Source organism: Peromyscus californicus, unplaced genomic scaffold (assembly GCF_007827085.1).
Source record: "Peromyscus californicus insignis strain IS unplaced genomic scaffold, ASM782708v3 Scaffold_18__1_contigs__length_77618521, whole genome shotgun sequence".
NCBI lineage: Eukaryota > Metazoa > Chordata > Mammalia > Rodentia > Cricetidae > Peromyscus > Peromyscus californicus.
Genome location: NW_026294480.1, coordinates 56,744,248 through 56,756,483, shown reverse-complemented (window position 1 = coordinate 56,756,483; position 12,236 = coordinate 56,744,248). Strand labels below are relative to the sequence as shown.

At 38.5% G+C, this 12,236-nt stretch overlaps 1 protein-coding gene across 1 annotated transcript in view; it reads left to right on the top strand.

Annotated features, from left to right (window-relative positions):
* Ankrd31 (ankyrin repeat domain 31) overlaps positions 1-12,236 on the top strand; it is a 162,877-nt gene that overhangs the window by 64,426 nt on the left and 86,215 nt on the right. The window contains exons 10-12 of the mRNA XM_052742836.1: positions 2,875-3,030; positions 6,808-6,950; positions 10,470-10,605. Coding sequence (XP_052598796.1) covers positions 2,875-3,030; positions 6,808-6,950; positions 10,470-10,605 — 435 coding nt within the window. The remainder of the gene's footprint in view (positions 1-2,874; positions 3,031-6,807; positions 6,951-10,469; positions 10,606-12,236) is intronic.

The window sequence follows — 12,236 nt, the reverse complement described above, 5'->3', positions numbered from 1 at the left end:
TTGTTAATTCCTGTTATTTTTTGTTGGTAGTGTTGTGTGTCTCTCTTTTTTGTGGGATTATCTATTGACGGTGTTTTCGTGGGTGCATCTAGCTTCCTTAGGTTGGATTTTTCTTTCTAGTGCTTTCTGTAGGACTGGATTTGTAGATAGGTATTGTTTAAGTTTGGTTTTAACTTGGAATATTTTGTTTACACTGTCTGTGGTGATTGAGAGTTTTACTGGGTATAGTAGTCTGGGTTGGCCTCAATGATTTCTTAATGTCTGCATAACATCTGTTCAGGACCTTCTGGCTTTCAGGGTCTCCATTGAGGAATCAGGTTTTATTCTGATGGGTCTGCCTTTGTTTGTTACTTGGCCTTTTTCCTTTGCAGCTCTTAATATTTTTTCTTTATTCTATATGTTTAGTTGATTATTATATGGCGAGGGGACTTTTTTTTTTTTATCCAGTCTATTTGGTGTTCTGTAAGCCTCTTGTATCTTCGTAGGTATTTCCTTCTTTAGGTTGGGAAAGTTTCCTTCTATGATTTTGTTGAATATATTTTCTGTGCCTTTGATCTGGTATTCTTTTTTTTCTTCTATCCCTGTTATTCTTAGGTTTGGTCTTTTCATGGTATTTCAGATTTCCTAGACGTTTTGTATTATGACTTTGTTGGCTTTAATGTTTTCTTTGACTGACAAATCTATTTCCTCTATCGTATCTTCAATACCAGAGATTCTGTCTTCCATCTCTTGCATTCTTTGATTATGCTTGCATCTGTACTTCCTGTTGGTTTACTCAATTTTCCATTGCCAGCATTCCCTCAGTTTGTGTCTTCTTTATTGTCTGTATTTCAGTTTTCACATCTTGAACTGTTTCCTTCACCTGTTTAATTGCTTTTTCTTGGTTTTCTTGGCTTTCTTGTAGGGATTTGTTGATTTCTTCCAATTTTTTTGTTTGTCTTTTCCTCAATTTCTTTAGGAGAATTTTTCATTTCCTTTTTTAAAGGCCTCTATCATCTTCTTAAAGTCATTTTTAAGGTTGTTTTCTTCTGCTTCTTCAGCGTTGGGATGTTCAGGTCTTGCTGATGTAGAACCACTAGGTTCTGGTGGTACCATATTGGTCTTTATGATGTTGATTGTATTTTTGCACTGGTGTCTACTCATCTCTTCCTCTACTTGGTGCATGAGATATCTGTGTCTGAGGGAGCTTCTCTTGGTCTGGTGGACACTCTTGGTCCAATTGGAGCTTTTGGTCCAGTGGGGGCTGTTGGTCCAATCGGAGCTCTTGGACCAATCAGAGCTCTTAGTTCAATCGGTGCTGGTTGAATCTGTGTCTTGGAGGGTGGATTGGTTTGGGAGGTGGGGTGGGCTTTTAGGTTACAGGGTCTGGTGGGGGATGGTGGTAGTCTTGCCTGCCTGCAGGAGTCCTGCCTGCTGGCCTGAAACTGGGGCTGCAATTGATGGTGGTGTGAGGGCTCAGGGTTGTGTCCCTGGACCCAAAGCCTAGAGGCTAGAGTGATTGGCTAAAAGAACAAAGACTCACCTCTTAGTCCAATGGTGCTAGCCCACTCTCCTATCTGCAATTCTTACTGACTTTTCATTGGAACCACCAGCCTCTTGAAATAAAACCTGCCTACACGGTCTAAGCCAGCCGCTGCCACCTGTGAGCACTCAGAATGTTCACTGTTAATTATTACACAGCACAATGTTATTTATTAAGCAGTGCTCTTTACTGTGCGAGGGAAGCCACAAGGCACAACAAAACCTTATTAAGGGAATAGAGAGGGTGTGTGCATAGGCCTATGGAATGACCATGCAGGAAGAGAGAGAAGGGATAGGTGGAAGCTGCTTTTATAGGTCCGCCTCTCCCCGCACATGTGTATAATGTATAATGGCTTATGTAGCTACAACATATATGCGCATAGATTACCTGATCATGCAGTATGCAAATTACATGATCACAGAGTACACGGATTACGAAGGCCCTAAGTTGACTAAGCGTCTTGCCTGGCTACTGGATAGAGCATGCGTGGTCATGTAACTGGGGGGTGGCTAGGAATTATAATGTTCACCTCTTCTGCTCTGCTTCATCTGCTGCTGCCAACCACACACAGCTGCTCCCCAACATAAAGTTTGATAATGTATCACTTTAGCAGATTTGTAATGATAATAATTCTGCAGAGAAAAGAGTTATTTTGGCTCATAGATTTGGAGGGTCTACTCAATGGAAGATTGGACCTGTGATGAGGTAGTACATAATGGCAGGAGCACCTGGTGAAATAGGTCTGCTTATGTCATGGGCAGGCAGTATAAGAGAGGCTCCCACTGTCCCTTTGAGAACATGCCTCCAGTGACCTGACTACCTCTTAGTAGACCCAACCTCTTACAAGAAAAAACCTCTGCCATCTCCTAGTAATTAAGGAACTAAACCTTTGCCTCATGGAACTATGGCAGTATGCAGATAGATAATATAGCCGATAGTAAATAATTCTAGATTTAAATGATTCTTTGCTCAGAATTTTTAAGAAAATCTGTCATCTTTTATGAGCACTTTTGTAAGATTTTAATCAATATATATCATGAGCTTTAGTTTACTACAAATATTTTAAAATGAACACATCTTTACATGTTTATATTTAGATAACATTACAATAAGGCTAATGGATAAAATACTCTTTGATACTATAATATTCCCACTTCTAATATTGACTAGATTTATCATAGTCTTTTCCCCACCCCACCTCCTTTTCTTTGAAACAAGGTGTCTCTGTGTAGCCCTTGCTGTCCTGGAACTCACTCTGTAGACCAGGCTGGCCATGAACTCAGATTCACCTGCCTCTCCCTCTCAGGTGCTGGGATTAAAGGTGTGCACCTTTGTTCTTTCTCTCATTTTAGGAAAAAGGAAGATGAATAAATTGTGTCTTAGTAGTATAAACCGGAGAAACATTTTTGGAGAGAATTTACTGTATAAAGCTGCTCTCCATAATGATGTTGATCTGGTTCGCTGTTGCATAGAAAATGGTGGAAATGTCCATCAGCCAAGTTATGCTGGTAAGTCATGGTTACCACCTACAGTTTTCTAGGGAGCTGTTTGTAGTCTTAGCTGAATTGCCCAGGTGAGAGCATGACAAAGTGAGCCAAAGACAGTATGCTCTCCAGTAATTTTCTGGCTCTCCATTATTTCCCGAGGAAGAGAATTAGGTGGGTGGTGTAAGAACATTACATTTCTTATTAAAGATGTCAGGTAGGTCATGTGCAGTGACGTTATATAGAAGGAAGGATGGTTCCTGGTGTTAGCTTTGCAATATGAGGCCTAACCTTGAATAGAGGTAAGATGATATCAAAACTGGAAATTCATAGTAATGGCAGGGATACAGAAGGAGTAATGACTGGGGAAATAGGCAGAATAGAATATGAGGTAGAATCTGGATAGGTTGCGCAGAAAGGAAACAGTCTTTCCCTGTGGCTGGCTCTGCAATACTTCCTTCTGGGGAGAATCTTACATGTTTTCTAGATAGGACTGACTGTAAAGATACTTGTGTGTTAGTGCACTGAATAGCAGTAGGCCAGTCTGGGGGGTGCTTTGGAGTATCTATACTTTTCCTTTTGTTTCTACATTGTCTATTTATTAAACTTGTGTAAAATCTGTGGTGCATAAATGATGGCGTAGTCCAACCCACGCTCGAGCAGGTGCTCCTCCAATACTTAGAATAGTAGGGTGCAATGTAGTCAATATGACAAGACTTTACAAATTACTTATTTTTAATTACATTTATTGATTGATTTAGTGTGCGTGTATGTATGAACATAGGTGTGCATGTACACTTGTAGCAGCCCATGTGTGGAAGTCAGTTCTCTCCTTCTATTATGGGATCCCAGGGTTGAACTCAGATCATCAAGGTTAGCAGCAAGCACCTTTACCTCCTGAACCATTTCTCCAGCCCTTAAGTCTTACACTCAGATTAATAAACAAGATTCTATAAACCTTACTCATTTGCTTGCAAGAGCATTTACTCTTTAAAATTGTTTTTAATTAATTAATTAATTATTTTCCCCAGCGTGATCAGAGTTTCCCCTTCCTCCTCTTCTCCCAGTCCCTCCCCTCATCCTCCCCCCATTATCCACTCTTTCTCCTTTCTCTTCAGCAAAGGGTAGGCCTCTCATGTATATCAGCCAGCCATGGCATATCAAGTTACAGTAAAACTAGGCACCTCCTCTCCTATTAAGGCTGGAGGAGGCAACCCAGTAGGAGGAGTAGGGACCCAAAAACGGGTAACAGAGTCAAAAACAGCCCCTGATCCCACTGCTAAGAGTCCCACAAGAAGATCAAGCTACACAACTGTAACACATGAGAGGGCCCAGGTCAGTCGCATGCAAGTTCTCTGGTTGGCAGTTCAGTCTCTGGAGCCACTATGAGCCTAGGTTAGTTGATTCCATGGGTTTTCTTGTGGTGTCCTGGCCCCTCTGACTTCCATAATCTTTCCTCCCCTCTTCCACAGGATTCCCTAAGGCCCACCTAATGTTTGACTGTGTGGGTTTCTGCATCTGCTTCCATCAGTTGCTGGGTGAAGCCTCTGATGACAGGCTAGGCACCAATCTATAAATATAACAGAATATTATTATTGTTTTGTCCAATATCATGCTGTTTTTAAATTGGGAAAGGTAATGCAACTAGCAGTTCTTTTATTATTGAGGATTGATTAGCTATCTTGTTTTTTGTGTGTGTATGTGTTTCCAAATGAGGCTGACATTGTCCTTTCAAGATCTGTGAAGAATTGTAATGGAAATTGCAATGAATCTATAGATTGCTTTTGGTAGGATGGCCATTTTTACTATGTTAATCATACTGATCCATGAGCATGAGAGATCTTTCCATCTTCTGATACCTTCTTTAATTTCTTTCTTCAAAGACTTGAAGTTTTTAATCATGAAAGTCTTTCATTTGCTTGATTAGAGTTACCCCAAGATATTTTATATTATTTGAGGATATTGTGAAAGGTATTGTTTCCCTGATTTCTTTCTTAGTCTGTTTATCATTTGTATATAGGAGGCCTACTGATATTTGTGAGTTAATTTTGTATCCAGCACTTTGCAGAAAGTGTTTTGTTTATCAACTGTAGGAGTTCCTTGGGAATTTTTAGGGCAACTTATGTATACTATCATATTATCTGCAAATAAAAATACTTGGACTTCTTTCCTGTTTGTATGCCCTTGATCTCCTTCAGTGTCTTATTGCTCTAGCTAAGACTTCAAGTGCTATATTGAATAGGTATGGAGAGAGTGGACAACCTTGTCTTGTTTCTGATTTTGTTGGAATTGCTTTGAGTTTGTGTTAATGGTTTCTCAGTTGAGTCGAGAATATTTACAAACAGTTGATTGTGAGCCTAGCCTTTAACATCTGAGCCATCTCTCCAGCCCTTGTAAACATTTTCAGTGGTTATTTATGAAATAGAAGGTGCCTCTTCAGTCCAGGAGATTGAGGCCAGGAAAGCTGTTAAGTATTCTATGATGCTCAGAACAAAAATGAATTTTCTAGCCTAAAACTATAAATGCTTAGATAAGACCTAAAGTATAAATTAATTATAATTTTACTTGAATTTTTTGGACTTTATTAAATCTGTCATCTGATTTATTGAATTTAGTAATTATCAACAGCATACTATTACCTCTAACTGACAAAGAAGATGTTTATATAAAGACGTGGTATATGGTTTTTATATAAATATAAATAGTTCTTTATGTAAGTGAGGGGGAAATATGCCTTTTAACTCACACATATGTGGTGTGCTGGCTGAGACACTTCTTGGTTATACCTTGAATTAGAAATAAAGCCTTTTCCGTCTTCGCTGCCGAAGTAGCCTGTAACCAGTATTCTCAGCTTGAGAACTGACCTGGAAGGATTTTAAGAATCCTTTAAAATACTTGCTTTCCTGGGTTGGAGTGGTGACGCAACAGTGAGGCTCTTACACAGGACCCAAGTTCAGTTCCCAGCACCTCCATCAGGCAGCTCACAACCACTTGTAACTTTAGGTCCTGGGATATCCAGTACCTTTGATCTCCATGAGTACTGCATTGATATGTACATTCCCACATAGAGACGTATGTACACACATAACTAAAGATAAAAATAAAAAATAAATATTTATTATTGCCTGTTTATAATTTACTGTAGCAGGGCTGAGGGTTAAAAATTAGATTTTTCCCTTATTTATTTTATTTTATTTTATTTTTTTATAAAGACAAAGTTACTTTTTATGTAGCAAAGGCTGACTGGATTTTATATTCTCCTGTCCTCATCTCCCATGTTCAGGGATTACAGGCATGTAGAACCATGTCTGACTTTATATAAAACCAGTTCTTAAACCCAGGTCCTTGTGCATGCTAGGCACACAGTATAAACTGAGCTACATTCCCAATCCTCCTTGAATCTACTAAATAATACAAAATACTCTTATGTTAGGTGAGCTCACGTAATTAGAATACTTTTAAAGAAACTATATAAAATTAGAGTGTTTTAAAGTATTTATTCGTTTTAATTACATGTGTGTTTGTGTGTGTGTATGTCTGTGTTAAGGGTATGTGCATGTAAATGTAAGTGTCCATAGAGACCAGATGAGGGCATTGGACCCCCTAGAACTGGAGTTACAGGTAGTTGTAAGCTACCCAGTGAGAGTGCTGGGAACCAAACACAGGTCCTCTGCAAGAGTAGTATATGCTATTGACCTCTGAGGCATCTCTCTAGCTCCTAAAATTGGTTTGCTTTTTTAAAAGAGTAAGCTTGAACCATTATTAAGATGTCAAATAAACGGTGTCTTCTTTGTATAATAGGTTGGACAGCACTTCATGAAGCTAGTCTAGAAGGACATTATGAGATAGTGAGTGAACTGTTAAAGGGTGGAGCAGACGTGGATGTCAAAGGAAAGTACCAGATTACTCCCTTACATGATGCTGTGATGAATGGACATTATAAGGTACTTTAATGCTTCTGTTTATAGAATAAACACAGTACTTGTAAATATGGATGATCTCTGTTACCACACAATAGGAAAGCAAGTTTTAGTTCATTTACTAATGAATACTGAGAATTTGTAATAAAATTTACCTTGTGACATTTACCATTAGTCCCAATATAATGGATGCCAGTTTACACTTTTTTGGTGACATTTTGTATTTTTTTCATTTGAAATACAGTCTTGATGCTATTGTCCAGGCTGGTCTTGAGCTCCTGGGCTCAAGGGAACTTCCTGCCTTAGCTTCCTGAGTAGCTGAGATTACAGGAACATGCCATTTTAACATACTATGTGCATATAGTCATACAGAACATTTTTTCCTACATAATATGGTTTTCATCGTGTACTCCTTTAAAGCACTTTTCATAAAATGATTTGCACTTTTCAAAGAATGTTTTCTTCTGTAAACAGTGATGCTCAGTCCAATAGGAAGCCAATAAACCTCATGGACTCCAGTGGAACATTCAAAATCATCACAGGGCAGGAGAATGTTAGAGTTAACCATAGTTGCCTGCATGGTTATACCACTGTTTAAGATCAAATATCATAGCTCCATTCTAGTAAACGAAAATATTAAGCAAGATGATGAATCCAGTATTTATGGTTTATCTTGGAGACTATAGGCACTATGTTAGAGGACTGAAGCTTTTCTGAAGATGTCCGTCCTCCTCCAGCTCCTCCTCCTGGTACTCCTCCTCCCTGCTCCTCCTGTTTGCCCTTCTTATTCTTTTTCTCCTCTTCTCCCTCCTCCCCCTTCTTTCCCTCCTCCTCTTTCTTTTTAGAGCTGTTCATCTAATCTAGGGTCTGGCTCATGCTAGTAAAGCATTTTATCACTGAGCTACACCCCACTCCCTGAAGATACTGGACTGTTTATTTCAGGCAGAGTCCTGGGGTATGAAGGGGTTTAATCAACTGACCCTGGTACGATCTTTCCTTCCTGTTTTTAGAACAAATACCAAGCATAGAGAGATTGAAGAGGCTTCTGGGAGTCGTGGGCATACTTATTTATAGTGTGGAAGAATGCTTAAGTAGAATTTACACAGTTTTGCTTATTTTGATAATGTATTTAATAGTAGTGGTGTGTGGGGACACCACTTGTAGAAAACTGGGGAAAGAGAATTCCACATGGGACATAGTTTAATGGTTGGAAGAATGACTATATGGCAGTCCCTGCCGTTCACCTTTTTTTCAAAGATGGCCACCAATCAATCTTCTTTCTCCCAACCCAGCCCTTCATAGCAGTTTATCTGATTTCTGTTGTTGTAGTTCTACCTTTTTAGAATATCAGAATATTTTCTGTTGTGTTTCCCTTTTAAAACTTGGCATAATACTTTTAACATTCATCTGTGTTGTATGATGTTAAGTAGTTGTATCTCTTAATTCTTGAATAATATTCCACTCCAAGGTCAACTGGATTGTGGGTTTAGCTATTACAAATAAAGCTGCTATCTGTGCTCAAAAATAGAAAGACAGAAGGTGAAAATACTTAGGAAAGTTTTAAAATTAGTCCACAAAGTCTTTAATACTCCTCCCTCAAAAGACAGAGCCTAATTCCCTTCTAAGGAATAAAGGATGACATTTTGATGACTTGCTTCTAGTAAATAAGACATGGCAGTATGTGGTTCCTAAGGTTATGTTAAAAGATCCTGGAACTTTCTTTTGACCTTTCTCTTGGCTCATTTACTAGAGAAGACTAACTATTGTATGATATAGACACTCAAGCAGCTGTTTAGAGCAGCCCACGTGACAATGATTATTGCTTCTGCCTACAGCCGGGTTACCCAGCCATTTTAGAAAAATATCCTTCAGCCTCAGTCGAGGTTTTGTATGACTATGTACCCAGCCAACAGCCCGACTACATGATAGACTATTGGACAGAACCATCTACCTAGGCCACTCTCAAATTCCTGACTCAGGAACTGTGAGGTGATGCATGTTGATTGTTATCTTAAGCCATTAAATTTTGAGGTGATTTTTTTTTGGTAGCAGCAGTTATCAAATAGACAGTCCCAATGTAGGTTTAAATTAAAAGGAACACTCTAGGAAAGTTTGCTTGATTTGCCACCCTTCAAAGTTCTTATCTTAAATAGAAGTATAGCTCAGTGGTAGAACTTCGTTAGCTTTTGTAAGGTCCTGGGTTCAGGCCCCGGGGGATTTGCTCCATGTGGATATTTAGTAAGGCAGACTATCTCGTATCCACAACAAATCTTGTGAAAGTAATGTTTTCAGCCCTTGTCCCAACCCAGATTCCACAAGGCTCTCACCTGACTTCCCTTTCTGATCCAGTCATCTTTCTTAGACTCCTCTCTCCATCCTTTCATGTCCTATATCTTATTACTGGACACAAAAAAATCTCAGCAGCTGAGCACCATAGTCCTGTTAGTTACTTCCATGTCAAAGCACTTTTTCTGAAAGAATGCAGTGTTTTCTGTGTTTTCTTTCCTGAACAATATGTGAAGATCCAGATGTAAATTCTTTGGCTTCTTCCTATGACTGACTTATATGTAAACTTAGTTTTATCTACTATTGCTTTGTTTTTGTATCTAACATTAAATTCCCATTGTAAAGCAGTTAAAAAAAGACTCATCACATTGCTGATTCTTAGTAGTTTTTAAAGGATATATAAGTGTCCACAGTATTCTTGTTGTTTGTTTGTTTGTTTCTTTGTTTGTTTTTGAGACAGGGTCTCTCTACATAGCCCTAGTTATCCTCAAACTCATTATGTAGACCAGAATGGCCTCAAACACACAGATCTACTCTGTCTCCTGAGTGCTGGAATTAAAGGTGTGCACGAACATGTTGAACTTCCATTGTATTCTTGTTTCAGTGTTTTATATGCTTGAAAGTTTTTGAAGTAAAATAATTAGGGAAAATTATCCTTGAAGGAAAAACTAGTAGGATTCATTTTAAAATCATATTCATTGACATATAATTGATATGTTCACCCATAAGTTCACCCATAAGAAGTATATAATTAACTGGTTTTGGTCTATTTACAGAATTTGGTAACTATCACTATAGTATACTTTTGTTTTTAATACTAAAGACAAACCTTTATTCTTTAGCCAGCACTTCCTATTGACCCCCAAGGCTTCCAACCCTAGGAAACCGTTTTTCTGCTGTCTGTCTCCTGATTAGACCAAAGCTGTGGTCTTGGGAAGGAAGACAAGGAGACGTGGGATTCTCTTCTCAGCATATCATTCCTTTTCCCTCTTCCCTTCCCTTTTCTTCTCTTCTCTCCCTTTTCTTGGTGTCTTTGTTCATTTGTTTGTTCTTTTGTAAGAGAAAGTGTTTTCTATTTAAACAAATTATAACTCAGTGGCAGTTATTGATTATACTTATTGGGCAAAGATTTTATGGATAACCCTTGACTCTGTGTTGTTGAAGTGAATGTTTTGTGTTGTTTAGAGTTATGTGCTAGAATACATTACAATAATATACCCTTTATCTGGCTCCTTTATGCGAACAATGTTTTTCTAGGTGGCAGAGTTACTTCTTCTAAATGGAGCTGACCCATTATTTACAAGTGACCATGGAATATGTGCTTTGGATGAGGCCAAGGATTCCGATATGGAGAAACTCCTTAGGAAGTACATCCCTAAACATAAAAAATCAGGTAAGATTGAACACTCTGTTGTAGTTTTTTATCGTGTTGATAAAGTTATAGAAACTGAATTTAGAACTGTGGAATCTGAATTAGTTTCTCCCAGAAGTTTTGAGAAAATATGTTCAGTGATGTCTTTGTTTCATCCTTTGAATAAAACTCACTACTTGTGTGTAGTTGTACGTAAGAAAAGGACCCTCAAAGAAAGAGAAAGACCCCACTTTTCCTCCAGCTGTGGCATTGCTAATAGTTAAGAACCTTTTGCAGGTCAGGTGTGGTGGTGCCCATCTTTAATACCAACACTTGGGAGGCAGAAGGAGATAGATCTCTGAGTTTGAGGTCTCTGTGTGGTCTATGTAGTAAGTCCCAGGACAGCCAGGGTTATGTAGAGAGACCTTGTCTCCAAAAACCAAAAATAAGAAAGGAACCTTTTATAAATTGGTGCTTTCTTCTCAACAGTTCTTTGATATGATAGAGATTACAATTCTAGCCACTTCATTGAATGTACATGGTAATATATATGTCTATGATCCATTCCCTAAGAAGTTTCTCCCATAGCTATAGTTTGATCTTCTGTCTATTACATTGTCAAGTTGGACTACAAAATAATTTCATCTGAGATTATCAAAAAATAGTATTTTAAAAATACTTAAAACACATAGCTTTTTTTTTCTTCTTTTTTTTGGGGGGGCGTGGTTTTTGGAGACAGGGTTTCTCTCTGTAGCCCTGACTGTCCTGGAACTCACTCTGCATACCAGGCTGGCCTTGAATTCAAGAGATCCTCCTGCTTCTGCCTCCCGAGTGCTGGGATTAGAGGCGTGCACCACCACTGCCTGGCTCATGGTTTATTTTTACACTCTCTTTGATGAATCTGTTAGACTTTTTTGGTCACATCATAGCTTCCTTGGTTACAGGATTTGGTTCTCCATTCTTTTTATAACCTCATCTTGGAAGTCATGTGCCATCACTCTTGCTATGGTTCTGTTTGTTAGAAATGGGTCACTGAATTCACCCGCACTCAAGGAGAGAAGATTTTTTTGCCATAGTTGGAAGACAGTTTCAAAAAAATATGGACATATTTTTGGAATCATTGTATTCATTCTAGAGGTGCTTACATTACTCTACTGAGCCTTTCTCCATAGCACAAAATGTGCTGGCACAGGAGGCTGTTTACTTAGTGTTTTATTTGTGTTGTCCTTATATAGAATCTAAGCTCCACGAGGGAAAGACTGTTTGCTTTATTTCCTTGTGAATACTGAATTGGCCTTGGACATAGTAGCCATTCAGCAAATACTTTTTGAATAGTGTGCCTGAAACAAAAATTATGTTTTCCATTCAGGAGATGTATGTGAGCCCTTAATTTTCTCAACTTCCTCTTTCCTCCCTCTCTGTATGTTTTATTACATTTATTTATTTATTGTATGTGTACATGCACATATGTACCATATCGTGTGTATGGAGGTCAGACAACACATGGAGACAGACGATGCCGTGTGGGTCCTAGGGATCAAACTCAGGTCTTCAGCCTTGGTGGCAAGTACCTTTACCTGGAGTTGTCTCTGTGGTCTTTAAACTACAATTTTCATTAAAAAAATTTCCAGGAGATAATTCTTTCAAAGACTTTGAGTATTATTATCTTTAAT